Source organism: Siniperca chuatsi, linkage group LG5 (genome assembly GCF_020085105.1).
Source record: "Siniperca chuatsi isolate FFG_IHB_CAS linkage group LG5, ASM2008510v1, whole genome shotgun sequence".
NCBI lineage: Eukaryota > Metazoa > Chordata > Actinopteri > Centrarchiformes > Sinipercidae > Siniperca > Siniperca chuatsi.
In genome coordinates, this window is record NC_058046.1 from 4,093,716 (window position 1) to 4,111,764 (window position 18,049).

The following is an 18,049-nucleotide window of genomic DNA, read 5'->3' on the forward strand; positions in this document are numbered from 1 at the left end:
TCACTGCCAAGATGTCCTTAGATGACTAAAGTCAACCTCACTGGTCAGTTGTTGACTGCCAGTACAGAGAGCCAGTGTGTAAATCTGCCCTTTAAAAGATTTATACTTTAAGGTTTCAAGGATCTGTAAAGTTTAATTTGCTGAGATAGTAGACAAAAAATATAATGCTGCTTGATTAGATTGAACATTTTTATCAACAGCTTAAAATCAAACATTAAACAAGACTTAGAGAATAGTAGTTTCCCTTTATGGAGAAATAACAGAGAACAGGACAGTCACTTTAAGCAAAAAACCTACTCTGCTATTGTTTAAGATTCAGGAATAGAGACCAGTTACAGTTACATCCAAGTGTGCAGACACTCAGCTGCAATCGGCTCAGCTGCTAAATTCTGCTACTTCATTAATTGAAACTTGAGGGCACAGACCTGCAAGTTAGGTCAAGTTTGGACCTGGTAAAATCCTAAAACAATTGTGACGAGCAAGCTTTGAAAATGTAACTTTTTGGCCTATGCTTTGAAAAAGCTAGAAAAAACACACCGCTTTGAAAGAAAAATCATTAAATGTTGTGTCATTTCCTGCATTCAGAGACTTAAAGACTTGAAAACATCTCAGGTCACAGCTGTTCATCCCTGACAAAGGGGAAAGAACAAAATGAACAAAGAACTCATTTCTACGCTGTGACCGACTATGCAACACCGTAAAGGAAGGAAATCAGATCATTTCAAAGGAAGCGTAGTGAACTATCATTCCTTGTTTGGAAAGAAGACGTAATAAAACTCTCTTTCTATGTCACTGTCACTCCATCACCGTGGCATATGCCACTCGTAACCATTGGATACCAGTCTCCAAAGATGCAGTGACAGGCCTCTAAGTGAGAATTTGTATTCTAGTTTCTGCTGTATTTGTCATATTTTTTCTTTCTCCTCATCGTCTCAGCATCTCTTCTTCGCTCACCAGGGAATCATATCCTGACAAGCCCCCCTGTAGAAAGCCAGGGAATACTTCTGCTTCTCTGCAGGGAGAATAATTAACCTCATCTTCCTTCGTCTCCTGCATACCCTCTCTCATGCCTGTGGCAATGTGTGTAAATGAGCAGCGTTCTACCTTATGTGACTGGGTTCTTCTGCTAGAAAGCTGATCCATGCCTCGCCTGCATAACGAAGAGTTCAGCTTTTGTTCTGTAACGGAGTCACACGCCGACGCGCCCCAGTTCTCCAGCCTCCTCAATGTCATCCTCAAAGAAAACCAATAACTCTTAGAAGTAATCAGACTGTGAAAGTAGCCAGGAAGTTAGAGAAGACAGGGGTGGCAGTTCAAATACTGGTTGAGAAGATCCAGTATAGAAACAGATCAACATGGTTTTATTTGTTCTGTGAAATCCACTATAAAATCCACTAACGTTGTTTTAAAATATAGCAGCTAACGTTGGCCACTCACATATCCTGTGTGCGAGCCAGTTTTTTTGACACCTCTTTCAGCTCCATGATGCATATCTTCAGGGTTTATATCACAAACGTTATGTCACACACACACACAGCATTTTGAGAGTGAATTTTCCTCATTTCTCCTGTGGAGCTGCTCAGTGGTAGAGGGCTGAACACTTCCTGTTTGAAAGTGAAGCAGGCTGCTGCTGAGAAGAGCAAACGTGCTCTGCCAACATCACCTGGACAGATAGAAGATGAAATAGACAACTGTGTGTTTTTACTTTGTTCAGAGAACCAAACCGACAGTCACCACAGGTTGATATCTGAGGAAAGATGTTTTTCAGCGTCAATGAAGCCAGGATGGCATTTTAAGTGTTTAAGTGTTAATATAATGTGCAAACAGACAAATAAAGGTTTGTTTCAGATTTAAACTAATAAAACAAAAGCACTGAGGTGATACACAAGACTGCAAGCCCAATTAATTTAGCAACAGGTGCTACTCATGTCAGCAAAGCATGGAAATATAACGGTGCAATGTACATTCAAATTACAAAATATTTGTGGCAAACATACCTGCTTCTGTGTTCTACTACACACCTGGCAAGTGTCTAATCACATTATGTCAAGTCACAAAAGCATATCAACATTCATTTTTATGTTATATTCTATTTGTGTGCTTGAAGTCACCTTATTTCCCCTCATAGATCAATTCTTTATTTCATTTTTATAGTTTTAAGTAAAAACGTCTTTAAGGTTTTTATTCAACTTACAGAATGCATTTTCATACAGGTCACTATTTCAGCTGCAAGTCAGATAACCTCTACAGACAGACGGAATGGGGTTAGGGGGACGGCGTTATTTTCCCACCATTTGGGTCAGAGGAATATACATCAGATCTCTTCGCACATCTTATTTAAACTGCTGCAAGATTATTAAAAACAGTCTAAGACCTAGAAGACTGATGCTGAACTGCCTGGTAGTTCTTCGCACCACAAAATAGGTTAACTAATTTGCACCTGCCTGAAACCATTGTAATTGGTTTGGATATTTCAAATATTTTATTTAATTCAGTTTCCCTTTGTCCAGAAGTTAAGAATGTTAATTTAGCAAAAACGGCATCTAGAAAAACCTTTACAGGATCAAGATTTCCACGTTCATCCCTTAACCACACTGAATCCTACATACTGAACATCACATACAGTGCAGGCTGATCCTCTGGCAGGGCAGCAGCTGTGGTCAGCTCTTCAAAAGCAGCATCGTGGAATGATTGTGCTTAAAGCTGACAGCAGGAGGTTCAAATGTGGCCTTTGCACATCAAACGGCTACCGTCGCCTCTGGGCATCGAAGGCCAGGCACGCTGAACCGTGGCATTTTGAGCTCGTACAGTAAGGTATGAATATGTAGCCGTGAGATTGTAATAAAAAAAAAAGTACTCAACCTCCAATGCCGGAAAAATAAACCGGGATGAGGGTTGCAGAAGGGGCTCTGGTAGCCGAAAGTTACAGAGGCGGACTGGTGACTAGAAGGTCGGACCTGCCAGTAAAATCTAACTGGGGAGAGAAAATTACGAAATGCTCTTTCCTCCCTCAGCTGTTGCCCTTGAGCAAGGTACTAAATCCTCAATTGGCCTACTGCAGCTTTAGTAATTCTACTCTGCGGTTTCCGGCTGTGAGTGCAGTAGGAAACATTTAATATGAGGATGGATGTTGCAGAAAAAGCAGCTACACTTTCAATTGCTGTGCTTTTCTGTGAAATCTCCAAACAAACAGAAATTAACATGTTTGACATTTCTGGCAGTATCTGGCTGTAGAACAGGCAACAAAGAATTAACAGCAGGTAGTTAATGTTAGCCATCATGTATTAACAAAGAAAGAAACTCCTTCTACACTAACTCAAACCTTATCACCAAGTCAAGTCAATTTTATTTATATAGCCCAATATCACAAATTTGCCTCAAGGGGCTTTACAACCTGCACAGCATACGAAACCCTCAATCCTTAGACCAGAAAATCAAGATGTCACAGTGCCATCTTCAGTTTTAGAAGAAGTAGTAATGGATCTGGGAACAATGGGCACCTATAGTACTAAAGATGGAGACAGAAGATGGGAAAACAGTAAAAACACACTGAACGTGGTGCAGTCCGAATCTGCGAGTTCGCCTCAATTCATTTTCTATGGGATCCAAGAGAATCAGTTCTCAAGACATTTTGGCATGGAAGATGACGCGGGATTGACCCATGGTGCGAGAAAAGGGAGGGGTTAAATGTCGAAAAATAAATAAATGTCTGGGGGGGGGAGAAGATCATTACTGTAATTTCTTGGATCCCTATTTTGTTTATTTTAGTTTGCATGTATAAACGTGAAACAATGTGCTGTTTGGCACAAAGTCACATAAAATGTTGCAAAAAGTGGTAGGCTGCGTATTTACACAACGGTTATTAACGAGCAATACTTCTGTGCTTGCGAGTGTTTACACAAGAAGTGGTGACATGAGAAGTGGTAAAGACGATGTTGTGCAATTTGTATTGCATAGTTTTAAATAAAGACAAGATAAAAAATGTGTATACATTTTTCAAATATAGCCAGTTAGGTAGATCTATCGTCTGCCAGCGGGATCTACTGTGCCACACACCATGTGTCCTCCAATAAGTCAAATTTACAAGCTCCATCATCTGGTGGGGTGTGGATGACATGCCTCGAGTCAAAGAGAACACACAGTCATTTGTTCACAGTGTTGTGTTTGACAGCAATTTGATTTGGACCAATTCGGTTTCTTATAAATAATGACCTTAACTCATCCTTCTCATTGCAACTACGCTCTCTATCAGAAATGATTGGCTGACATCATCACATCCTGTATCAAACCCTCTCTGAAGATGTGAGGAGCTGTCGTTCATCCATGGCTGCCATCAAAGGCCCATTACATAACAAGTGTCTTGAACCTGCACAGCATGACCCAGAACTGTTTATGTAACCCTTTTTCCAGGCCAGAGTTATGAAGCGGGACTTCACATCTAGATGACATGTTTACATGTCAGCGTGGGTCACTGCATGATGGATGGTTGTCAGGCAGATATCAGTCTCTGTTTAGTTCCACAGCAGTGAGGAGTGTACAGTGTACAGCTCAGCAGTGTAGTACAGTTTCAGTTTAAGTCTGTTCTTCAAAACACTTTTCTGACATCTTGGATTTGTTTTCTGGCTTGTCTTGGTCTTGGCGCACAATGGACAACTTTTTCCCATTTATTACAGCCATAGTGTAATTACTGTGTCTTTAACTTCTACCCACCTTCTAAAAAAGTACTTTCTGGCTATGAAGATTGGAATTGTTCAATTTACAAAGGCATCCAAAGACATTATGTACTGTTTGGCTTCATACTAAACCAAAACTGTGATCAGGGGGCCAGAAAAGAGGCATTGCTTTGAAGCCAAATCCCAAAGGAGAGCAAGATTATAGTCACTCTCCCAGAAAACAGTCATAAGTAAACAGTTTTAGATTTTATTTTTAAAATCTGTATATTTGACCCTTTTTGTTTATTTTGTTTATCTTGTTAGGTGACAAGAATGGTAGTCAAACTCAGAGGGCACCCAACAGCCACACAGAGGCTTTACGCATCCTTGACGTAAAATAACTATAGATCAAATGTAGTAGGAAAATATAAAATATATAATCCCCCCAGCAACACCACATGGACCATGCCAGAAGCACCACAACTGATAAGATGTTATCTCTGACTGGGAGTGCTGACTTCAGTCTCTCTGTGCCCAGATACACAAAATGATAATGCACTTAGAAACATTATGCTAAGAAAACATAAAAGTGATGTAAAAAAAATAGAGCACAGGATTAATATAAAAAATTAAGAAGCTAAGTCTTTACAGTCTTTTGATATGCCAAAGAAAGTACTGTAGACCCAGAATAAAGAAAGAAAACATACTGTACCTGCTCCAGAGTAGGAATAAAAACACTCAGGCAGAAGTGCCACAGACATTTTGGTATTGGAAGGCAGGTTCTGCTTTATTCATGAATGTATTATTGGCCCAGCGGGATCAGAGCACAGCCTGACAATAGTCGTGTCAGCACAAGGCTTAGAGGCTGTCAATCAGGACTGAAGGCTGGAAGGTCACCAATTTAAATCCCTGACCAGCTCAGAGCAGGGAGGGAGAAAGTGAATCAGAAACATGCTCCTCTCTGTCATTACCTATTGCTGCGCTGGTGCCTCTGAGCAAGGCATTTCATCATTAACTGCTCCAGTCGACAACGTGCACAATGTGGCTGTGGTTGCTTTTTAAATGTCAATACAGCTAAAATGATTGGCTCCTACTGTCAAACCCCTAGTGGTATGGTTAGTATTCATTTCTGAAAAAAAAAAAAACAGGAATACATTTCCCATAAACCCTTTTGCTTATGGAACAATTCAAGACCACATTTCGAGACTGAATATGTCACAACAGGTCAACGAGGCTCTTGCTGAGAAATGCACCTTTCGGTACCCCATAATCCCTTGCAGGACGGTCAGCTGTTAATACTAGTCAGTCAGTGGTAAATACATCACATGATCTGAACTTGTGTGAAGAGACTGTTATTATGAGAAGTGCAGGAGGAGGTGCTGGTTCAGCCCACAAGGCTTTACGTCCTCAAAAGGACGCCCGTTCATGGGTCCTGTCCTTCAAAGGATCGAGCCCCTGACGACTGACAGTATTAGCTTTGTCTGCCATTAGGGTTAACTTGTACGACAGCTTTTAACGTAACCAGTTCAGAGTCAAATTAATCCACCGACAAAACAGCAGTCACAAATATCGTGCTTTTGGAATTTACACAACTCTAGGACAATCTAAACCTTTGTTTGCTTGCATTGCACAGGGCTCACTCACCCTGTTATTTTATAAACAGTAAAATGTCACTTTTCTCATTTAAAATGTGTGATAGTGGGGAAAGGCGTGACATTATTGATGACCTGACAAAAAGGAAAAAATTGTTGATTGGATGTTTGTCTTGTTTTTGTCTGATTATTCTGTAATGTTTCACCTTTCTGGATGAGCCCCAGGTGTTTACGCTTCTCCCCACCACCTAATTGGTCAATTATCATTATTGTGTGGTGGGTTGCAGACACACACACACACACACACACACACACACACAAACCCCTCCATTATTCATTCTGCTGTGGAGGCAGACAGTGCACTTTTCTCGCCACAATCCACCTAAGGGAGTTATTAGAGGTTTGGGAAATGACTAAATCCCTTCCTGTTCTATCTGTGTTTTCCCCCTGCCTCTATGTCGCTCACACACCCATGTACAGTGTACTAACATCCATGAGAAATAAAGAGGCGAGGAGAGGAGTGGGGAAGAAACAAAAGTAAACCTGGAACCTAATATTTCTGCTTTGTGTATCTTAAAATAAAATAAATCTACCAACATAAGCCTAAAGAAGAAGCTACTTATGACACACAGACTACATAGAAGACATTTCCTGAATATATTCCAACGAATAACTGTGCTTCAGTTATCTTTTGTTTAGAAATTTACTGAGGACACTCTGGCAGACGAGGGTCAGGAATGTTGTCATCATTCTTCTAAATGAGTCCAGAATGAGATGAAGCTCAAAGCAGTTTCTGATGTTTACTGAAGAAGATGTGTTGATATCTCTACTGGATATCTGATATGTGTGTGTTTCTGTTCTGTTTGGGTTGCATAAGACTTCCTTTCACATCCTTATCCTAGAGATAACTACATGAGTTATCAATACAAATGTGCCAGAAGTTGTACAAAGCAACTGACATTCGATAAAATGCAACACACATGATACTAATGTGATGATTTTTTTTACCTTTTACTATTAAAATGCTACTACCAAGGCGGTCAGTGGGGCAAAGCGGGCAACTGCCCCGGGGTCACAGACCCTCAGGGGGCTCAAGGGCTCCAAGTTCACTGTATAGCTTGCCACTTAAGGTGACACCTGCATTATTACATAATCTTGAGGCCCCATCTTGTAGAGGGGCCCTGAGTTAAAAAGCTGTGATTATTTCAGTTTCTTTTGTTTACAAGGTGCGTATTGCCATATCAATTAGTGCTTAATCAAGTTAATACAAATTGATTACAAATGATTAACTAAGACATACACAATGCACAGAGAATGTGAGAAACGGTGACTCAACAGGAGTCCAAAGCTCATTTGAGCCCCTAGAGGGTTAATCCAAGCCTGCTTACTACTGACAGAAATACAGCCAGAAGAGCCAGTGTTTCTATACATTTCAGCATGCAGCATACAGTACATCACCACTTTCACTGATGGCATGTGAGGACAGAGTAGGCACGTTGCGTAAAGGTATGCTCATGTAATCCTGAGGCCAAAGTACAACTATCAGTGGTATGTAAGCATCCACTGGCATGTTAGCTTCAGCTGCTGCCAAATGCTCTGCACGGTGAGGTAACAGAACTATTTTGTAACATCGTGTCTGAAAAAGTGATGGTGATGATGTCTTTCCCTTCCAATACCATAGATCTGTTAGAGCAGAATATGTCAAACACACTCATTTCCATGTTTGTATTTGTGTACTATGAAGCGCCTAACGGGATATGAGTAAAAGTGATGACACAAAATGACAACGATTCATAAATGTCCATAATCTCAATTTACTGCTCACTATAGAGTAAACTATTGAGTGTCTTATTATATAGAGAATAGCGAATGAGCTAACGAGGGAGTGATTTCGGACACAGCCTTAGACTTCTTGAATGTACCCATAGACAAGTAAGTGTTACATTAATTCATTTACTAATCACATACTGTACATGATACAAAAAAGAACAGTCATAAAGTAGTTGGTTAGCAAAACAGATCAGTTACTAAATATTATTTTTATGTTTAATTTAAATCAAACCTCATCTTCTTTGGTGACATGCTCTTCTGAAATTTGTGATCACTCGTTTTTCCCCAATTGAGTAAAGAAAAACTTGCTAGTTGTGTTAAAAACTGCGTTCAAAAAACTTTCTACTACGTCCTTTTTGCATGACTAACAGATAAAAATAAATTGTATGTCTACAAGATGGGAAAGAAATGAAATGCCAATAAAAGACATTAGTATTATCAGTGGACCTCTCTCTCCACCCAAAATGAGATCAATAATTCCAAACAACTGGATAATCCCAGGTGATACAAATCCTGCGTGGATGCGAAAAACACATTTCATCTGTGGTAATGTTATTCTCTGAACTCGAGTGCCAACCTTGTATGATAACTAGGGAGCTTGTTAGTAATTATTATTCAACTTACTTTAACATCTTAAGTCAATTTATATTTTGCAGCTGCTGTTTATGCTTTTTTTTTTTTTTTAATATCTTTGATGAATGATTTGGCTGATCCACCCTGTTAGATCCTCAAACTCCCATGGGAATCATGTAAAGGTTCATAAGTTCATCTTTAATGTGTTTTCCTCCTGCTTTCACAGGTTTGACTTTGCTTCATCACTGTGGCTTCCACTCTTAACTCTCAGCCAAAACATTAAGCTCCTTTGAATAATAGCAGTGAGAGGAAATATGTCAGTTCTTTCCTGGTGTCAAACCAAAGGACTGTTGGACAGAGAGCTCTCTTTTATGTCACTGAAGATGTTCAGTTTCCCTCCAAAGCCGCAAATAAATATATTTTTCTTGCTCTGGAATATTTAAACAAATAGCAGAGTTCAGCTGGAAGTCATATGAATATTGATGGAGCTAGAACTAGCAGGCAATTAGCTTAGCTTAGCCTAAGACTAGAGGCAGGGGGAAACCACTAGCCTGGCTCTCCACACAGTACAAAAAATACGCCTACCAGCACCTCTAAAGTTTAATGTAAAAAGGACAAATTGTTGTTTAATGTTGAGTAATGCTGTCTATTTCTTGGCGACCAGCAGCTGGGCGCAGTGACTTCCTGAGGTCTCCACTGGTTGCCTGGCAACCTCACAGTGATGACAAGAATCCAAAATATGCCTTGCTACTGAGACTGGACAGTCATTGTTTGCACGACCACAAGAGGCCGCTTATCAAGAAGACATACATGTGGGTCATTTTAGGAGTATGCACAAACAGACAATGCTGACATATTTCTGGTGAGGACAGTGTCATAGCATCATAAAAACATCAGTATCTAACCCTAACTGAAAGGCTGACTACATTGTGTAGAGATGCACAGACATCGTCATCTCAGTCAAGTGAAATCAATGTAAACATTTCAAACTGTGGAACTCGGAAGTCAGAACATTCAGGACACAGTTCCATTCTCTGTGTGTTTTGACAACCGCAGGTCATTACATAGTTACTACTGATACTTTTCATCTTGAGTCAGTACCAAACAACCTTTTGACAGAGACACACCCTTGAGAGAGAGAACAGAGTTTCAGCGGAGACAGTCCACAGACAGAGAAAGAGCTGTGCATCAGCGACAGACTGTATCAACACTAGAAATTTGGAGGATCTGCTAGCTAAGAATGGAGATGAACAGTAGGCCCCTGGGCCCCTACAGGTTAGCCAGACGGTTGAGAGACTGCGAGCTGGAAAAGGAGGCTCTTGAAAAGCTGGTGGAGGAGCTGAAGGCTCAGCTGCAAAGTGCTGAAAACCACAGCCCCCGCCAGGAGGAGAAGGTGAAGCAGCTTACCACCAAACTGGAGGGACAGATGATCCAAATAGAGTCTCTCCAGAAACAAGTGGAGAACTTGAAAAATAATCTCCTTCAAGAGAGAAGAAGCAGACAGCAGGAGAAAAACAGCAGCGTGCAGGACAAAGTGAGGGAGCTGAATGATCTATTGGGGCAGGAGCGTGCCATAAACATCTGGGAGCATACTATGAGGCTGCAGCTCAGCAAAGAACTGGAAAATACTAAAGAACAGCTGGCTCGTCAGAAGAGCCTAAAAGAAATGTTCATTAACAAAGAGAAGGAAACACGGAGTGAACTGGAGGGGCTGAAGAGGCTCAGTGACACAGGGGCCATGGACACCATGAGGATCGCCACTGAGGTTGGAAATAATATCAAGAGGAAGCAGAAGAAGGTGCTTCAAAATGAATTCAAGGAGCTCAAAGTGGCTCACGTAGTCAGCCAAGAAAAGTTCTCAGCAGAGCTCCAGAGTGAAAAAGATAAAAATAAAGCTCTTCAGCAAGAACTTGAGCAGCTGAAAGTTTCGTGTCAGATCAACCTGAGGTATAAAACTGAGCTCAAGGCTGAAAGAGAAAAGAGCGACAGCCTTCAGAAACAGCTTGAGAAAGAGATTCAGTCTAAAGCAGAATGTGTGTCAGAGAAGCTGGAGGTCATAAAGCAGCTGAGGGCTGAGAAGGATGCTCTGCTTCAACCGATGGAGGAGAAGATCCAGACCGTGAAGAAAAACGCTTCTGAGAAAGAGAAGTTTTCCAAAGAGTTGGAGGACCTGAAAGACAAACTGAATAAACAGATCTCAACCAACCAGGAGCTGCTCTCTAAGCTCCAGGCTGAGGAGGAGGTCAGTCAGGGCCTCCGAACTGAACTCGCCAAGCTCAAAGAGGAGCAGAAAGACAAGACCGGGGAGCAGGAGAGGGAGACTCCCTCCATGATTTACCGAATGCTGAGCTGCTGGAGGAGATCAAAGACTCAGAGAAAAAGCTTGAGAAGAAAAAAAAGAAACACTCAGCCTGGACAAATTCAGACACCGTATCGGTTTGAGGAAGAAGAAGAGGGAGAAGCTGGAGGTCTAAATCCACTTGAGACTCTGACAACTGAGTGATTCAAATTCTATAAAACGTCAATAAAACATTAGAAATAAAAATTGCCCGTTTTGTTGTATTTTAATTGTATAGTTGAGTTGGAGACAAAACATATTGGGTCTATACCGGACTGCCATTAGAAATAAAACCTTCGAGGATTAGCACTGTGTATTCTAGTCTGCTTGTCCTAATTTCTTTTAATAACTTATAAGAGTAAATAGTTCATTTCCAAAGTTCTGGGTTTGGACAGAAACAGGTTCACATTTGTAAACAAGTTATAATCCTTGAGGTTTTCATGAAATTAAACCCTAGTTTTTATACTATTATAACTGTCAGCATTTTTTCAGCAAGACATTCAATGTATTTACATTCAGTAATTACCTCTTTATACAGTAGTTTTCATTGTTACTGGTGAAGTCTGCCACTAGATTCAAATTCCATACACAAGCACAGGGGATTCAGTGGAAATGATGCAGAACGTACTTAATATTATCTGTAATATTATCTAACTGACTGAAGCGTCACTGTTCATTGATAGCTCTTGACAGCTACAGCTGCGGTAAATGGTAGGTTAATACAAACAAGATGTATTGCTACTAGCACTGCGTTCAACTGGCGAAACACTGTGGCTTTTATTGCGAAGCAGCCACAGGAAATGAAAAGCATTTGTCACCGAGCTGAGTGCTGTCTACCACCTACAAAACAAGACATGGTCATTTTTATCAGCGGATCATTTTTAATTTTCATAACGGAGAGATGGAACAGCCAAGAGAGAACAGCCACAGAGAGCTGCAGGCTGAGAACCAGCACACCTCGAAACACCACTTTAAATTTTTGAGTAGCCGCCAAGCTTAATATAACCTATATTACTTTTTACACATGGTTTAAAAGGCCCCTTTTCTTCACATTTGGTTTACAATTTGTGTCTTACACCATCACAAATGTAGAAATAAGTCTGCAGCACCTCCTTCCCATTAAAACTCACAGATTTGTAGATTTGGTTTGTAAATTATGCCACACCCACCCCCTGTAAAATGCCCTGTCAATCAAAACACGGTGAAAAAGGAACAGTCAACCTGGAGTGACATAATGGATGAACACAAACAATAAACCTGCTAATTACTCAGTCATTAATTATCTGGCAGCTTTACAATGCGGCTCTTTAGATCAGAGAACTGAAAACAATTGCCGTTATTACGCCTCTGCAAGCAACTGCGCACTTGACCTTTCGAAATCTATGACAGCAGCCCGGTTGGCATTTTGCAGAGCTGCCAAAAAAAAATACAATAAATACATAAATAAATAAAAAATTCCTCTGGGAGCTCTGAGAAAAGCAATATGGCAGCTGTGAGATCATTATGGTTTATTGATAAACCAAGCAGGATAAAAAAAAAAACATTAGAGTTTCAGATAATATATGCACATACAGTATATGTAATGTAGAAGATCCACTTTCACAGTAAACTGGCTGAGAAACACTGGTGTTTAATGTCAAAATAAGTGGCATAACGTCACAGAAATACCATGACTGCATTACCATTTCAGCGTAAACACACAACCAATGACGTCTGCAGTAGTTACTTTTGAAATGACTGGAACATAATATTTGTTTTTTTATATTTGTTCAGTTGTGACATAGATCAGTTTTTGTCTTCAAAAACAGATTAACATTTTAGTTTTGCCAAAAACCACGCCAGTTGTGGCAGACAGAGCGTGCAGATTTACACAGCCTTATCCTGTTGTACAATTTAACAAATGTAATCTCACTTAACTGAATAAAAAGCCTTTGCTTGCCACAGGCCAGGATTTTTTTTATCATGAATAAAACATGAACCAACCCCTCCGCCCCATTAATATTAACAGAGAAAATGCCCTCCTCTGAGGCCAACATTATGATTTGTGTCTCCTTACAGAACAATGGCAAACAAAGAAATTTTGAAATGCCATTTATTTAATAGATGACTTATGCATAGTGCAGCCCAGACCATCTTTAATGCATACATTTGAAACACATAAATGTTTTCTGAGGCTTTGTGTTTGGACATGATAAGAGGAGCTGTTTTTCTCCCCGTCACTCCGGGCTTCACGCGTGATTTTTACAGCTTTTGATACTACAGGACATTTTGGAAAGAGAGAAATAAAGACATTCTTACTGCAGGGCTGCAAACCAGTATAAACTACAGGAAAATCAATTTTTTCATATATACAGTACATATGAATTGATATGTCAGTGTGTCACACACTGTCCTTTAATATTAAGTATTATTTGCCACCAACACAGCAGTACTCAAAATACTCAGAATGTCTTACGGCTAAAAGCATTTTATGGTTTATCTCATGAGTTCGAGGCACCAGTTGAAAGATGCTGACAACTCAAATCTAGTCAAATACAGTCTCAAGCAATCTTAGTGAATATATATTGTTTTTATATTTATTTTGTTTTTTATTGCTGCTTTAGCACCACTTGTTTCCTTTTGTTTTTTGTTTTCTTGTACAGAAGCGTAATGCAGTTACAAAAAATATGTATGTTATAACAAGATATATTCATGTTATAATTATATATTTCTCATTATAATTACATATCAAATTATTCAGTCTTTGTTGTTATAGCATCATACAAACTTGTCACATTTTACTGAAAAATACTTCTTGTTTTAATGAGATAAGACAGTAAAGAGATGTTTGTTGTTTAAACGAGATCCGTGAAATTTGTGTAATAATGAGAAAATGTTGTGATATAACAAGATCAGGTGATGTGTTATAACAAGAGAAGTTTCTTTTTCAAACAGAATTTGGTAATAATGAGAAAAATATATCAACAGGAAAATCTTGACATACTATGAAACGGATATCGTTAAAAACAAAATTTTTCCATTATAACACGAAACTGCAAATATTTTTTTGTCACGGTGCTGTAATCTTGTAGTTTTTTTGTGCAAAATACATTTCTTGAGGCTTTTTCTTTCTTTGGCTATTCTTTTCTGCTATACATACATTCTGTGCCAGGCTTTTATCATATAACACTGCAGGAAATACATCAAACAAACAGGCACAATCAAAGCCACAAAACTGTTTACTGCTATTTTCTTCTTTTGCATACAGTAATCTCACATACAGTCAGGATTCAGATAAAACAAACATATTTAATTGCATTGCTTGGATTGCTTGTCCATTCAAGTGAAATAACCAGGAGGTCAAGCTTGGTGTTTCCTCCCATAATGGCCGAGTACTAATATGAGCGCTTACGGATCACTGCCTAAACTCATTACCCTCACTACTGTGACTGCTCATAATTAGAGGTGTCTGATGCTGGCATCACTTTCAATGATTATCAAAGTACACAAATCTGGTATTGTAGAAAATTGCATATTTCCATGGTACAAAGATAAGCACAAACTTTTTTTTTGCTAAGTAAGTAGGCTAGTGGTGGAAGTTGATCGGAGGCTCAAACATACAGTATGTATACAGACCTAAAAATGTTATGGGCATGTAAGGAACTTCTATCCTTTATATTTTCTTTTATTTCTAATTGGAAAGCCAAATCCCTCCTGGTTCATTCAAGCCATGCACCTAAAACTACCACCCCCCCATTGGGCATACACTGCAGTCAATCACTAATTACCTTGTTCCTAATTAATCCAATTAGCTGCCCCAGTAGCAGGGACGGATTGACTTAGACCGGCCCACCGATGACGCATCTCTCTCGCTCTTGTTTTTGTTTTATCAATGCAATGATGACCCATTATGATCGGCCCAAGTGGCCCAAAGTCGGACGGCCCTTCTGGCATTTGCCCAATTTCCAGATGGCCAATCCACTGATCCACTGGGCAGTGAATTGGATCATCCAGATGATCCAATTCACTGCCCTGTAGTGTTGTTTGTTGCTTGTGACTCCGATACCAACATCTGACCACCAGTATCATGACTCCAGACTAACAACGCTGATATATTTGCTTTTAACTGCGTGTTCACATGATATCCATGTATCTTTCTTCTGAGTATTAGTTGTGAATGTCCTCAGGAATGAATGCTACAAGTAAGTTAATCAACAGAAGAGGCAGTACATCAGGATTTTAAGAAACAGCACCAGGCTCTTGTCTAGGCTTGTTGCGGCTGCCATTTTTTCTTCTGTGTTTTCTACATTAACAGCCTCTTCAAGCATCACTATGTTTAGTCACGTTTATAGTGTGCAAAGTATGAATTTCTCAAGGAAGGCAGCCTCACTGGGTGAGGAGACTGTTTTACCCTTTTTAGTAAGGGTTCACTTTATGATGTGGGGGCAAACACAAAAATTTGTGCAAAACATGACAAATCTATGGAATCTCAGTTGGCAGGAAGTCAAATTTTACGTGAAAACTTTACTTAATGCAATTGTAACTACTAAAATTTGCAAAACACTTGTATTTCTTAAAAATGTTCTGCTGCTCATCTATACAAATGTGTGAATAAATATCTGTTTGGTCACCTGTCCTGCATAAATAACTGATCAAAGGAGGAAGATAAAAATATGTCTACTATGTAGCAACCATAAAATCCTATCAGATATTTCTAGAATATGGCCTGATCTGAATGTTACATAAGCTTTTTTGAACATTTAGTAATGAACTCTCTGTATTCACTCATATTCATAGAGCCAATCTGCGTATAGCTTCTACAGTCAAGCTTTAATAAGATAACCCTCCTTATTGGGGTTAATCAGCTTAAACTGTTCACTGCAGTTCTGTGTGGCGTTCCCTCCCCAGACAGGTCGGAAAGTCACTAAGCCAATTTCATTTCCTCTTGGATTACTGGATTTGGAGAGGGGGAGGGGAGGCAGAGGAGTGCAAATCTGAATATTATCCAACGCAGTAATTTGGACCCTCTGTCACACAGGAAGTCAACAGGAGGGGAGGTGAATTACTATTGGTCGAGTGTGTGAGGGATGTTATTTACCCTTTATGGTAAATCCTGTGGCACTCAAAGGGCAGCTCCTCTCTGATCACTGCGCTGTCAAACTGCAGAGAAAACCTCAGTGTGCTTAGTTGTATGTTCTTGTCCACAATTGAAAGTAGGCTTACAAGCTAAAACTAACTAACAAACAATAATCAGACTATCGTTGAATACCCATCACACAGGTGACAGTATCAGAGTGTGAAAATTGTCATTTATCCAAGTAGAATCATTATTACCATGCTATGGATTACCACCACCAGCCCTACAGAATAATGGACCAAAATGGTGAATTGTTTCTGTAGATTGTTACTAAAGTTGTAAAAGTCAAGTAGGAGCTCTGGCACTACTTCAGACAGAAAGACCAAAGCTCCAGCAACTCTTGGATTATTGAGAACAACTTTATCATGTAACCAACACACATCAGGGTCAGTTCAGGAATTTGATTCATCTAAAACCTCATGACCATATACGGATTTCATTAATGGCCACACGCAGTATGTGTGAGCACCCCAGTGGCTGCTGTGTTAATCATAATGTATGGGACATCCTGGTGGCCTAGGGGTTCAAGATGCTTACAATGTCATCCCGGGCTGGGGACCTTTGTTGCATGTCATCTCCCATCTTCCTTTCCTCATTTCCTGTTTGCTCTGTACTGCATACTATATAAAAAAAAAAGCTAAAAATACCCCCCCCAAAATATTATTTCAACCTATTTATTTACCAAATAAAGTGTTGTCTGATGACCCATAAGAAAACTCCGGGGTTGCGTTCAAGTCTGGACGTGCAAAAAGGGAGGCTTTTGGAAACGTTGACGCAGACACCCACGTTCGCTTCTTCGTTGGTATCGCAGGTTGCCATCTGCAGAAGTTTGGGCGAAGATAAGACTCTAAAGGTCATGAGTCAGAAGGCAACTTGGTCTTTGTTTTCAGATCAGGAAGTTAAGTGGAAGGAACTGATGTAGAAGTGCCAAAACATCCATCTCAAGCTTTGCATCAAAGCAACCAAGTCATCAAGTCACAAGACAGATATTCCCAGAGGAAGATCGCTCTGCTCATCTTTACTGAGCCGCAGGTTTGTGGCAAATGTTTGTGGGAGATTGAGGTTTTCCTGGCTTTTTTTCCATTTTAGACGTGAAACACACAAACATGCACAAGTTTGTTTGAAGTTAAGTTCTTTGGTGTTGAACAATTATGGTCCCTGGTTTATTGCCAGAAACCTGTAGTGAGATAGACAGCTAAGGAGAAATATGAAGCTGGATGTTCTTTAAACAACTGAGAAATTAAATCACGTTAAATAATGTTTATGTTTGCTGTTTATGAAGTACACTGACACATTTTGGCACGCATTTAGATATTTCCTCATTAACTGATAGCTAATAAGTGTCATCAGCGAGCTGGATTAAATCATCAGTGATAATGAAATTGTCTTTTGAATGAGACATCATCACATTCAGCTGGACAAACTGACATTTCAAGGAAGAGCCGACACTATTTTGTCATCAGCAGGTCATCATCCCCTTTATGATGAACGTGTGTGTGTGTGCATGTGTGTCAGGTTGTGTCTGACACTTCCTTCAGTTAAAAGCACAGGCATGTGGAGAATAATACAGCATGTCACTGAATACCAGGTATTAAATGAGCACAGCGGGAACACACACACTCACAGACACATTAAAAAGAGTACAAGCCGGGCTCAAGGCCAATGTTCGGCCCATGACTAATAATCACAAGACCAGTAGGCCCTGAGACGTGCTTGCAAGTAGCTAACCGTTCAACATAAACATATCCAAACACATGCACCCGATATTCCCACTGCTAGCCAGCCAGCTAATTTCATCCCTGTGGCTCAGAGTTCATCAAAGTGTGTATGTCCAGCCTGCCGTGACATGGTTGCGTAACATCTGAAGGCATGTGTGTGTGACACTGTCCAGTCTGGTGCCAACAGAAGGTTACCAGAGATCACACCCACACACACACATGCAAGGCTT

General features: G+C 40.0%; 2 protein-coding genes across 2 annotated transcripts in view; one reads left to right on the top strand and one right to left on the bottom strand.

Moving 5' to 3' along the window:
• The window catches only part of rasgef1ba (RasGEF domain family, member 1Ba), a 128,053-nt gene that overhangs the window by 59,899 nt on the left and 50,105 nt on the right, over window positions 1–18,049 (bottom strand). The window lies entirely within an intron of this gene.
• Window positions 9,661–11,195, top strand: LOC122876947 (golgin subfamily A member 6-like protein 22). Its single transcript, XM_044197943.1, has one exon. The coding sequence runs from the start codon at window positions 9,888–9,890 to the stop codon at window positions 11,148–11,150; it is 1,263 nt and encodes a 420-aa protein (XP_044053878.1). The 5' UTR covers window positions 9,661–9,887; the 3' UTR covers window positions 11,151–11,195.

Bases quoted from the DNA above. Each gene is read 5' to 3' on its own strand.
- LOC122876947 (XM_044197943.1), top strand. From the start codon at position 9,888: ATGGAGATGAACAGTAGGCCCCTGGGCCCCTACAGGTTAGCCAGACGG.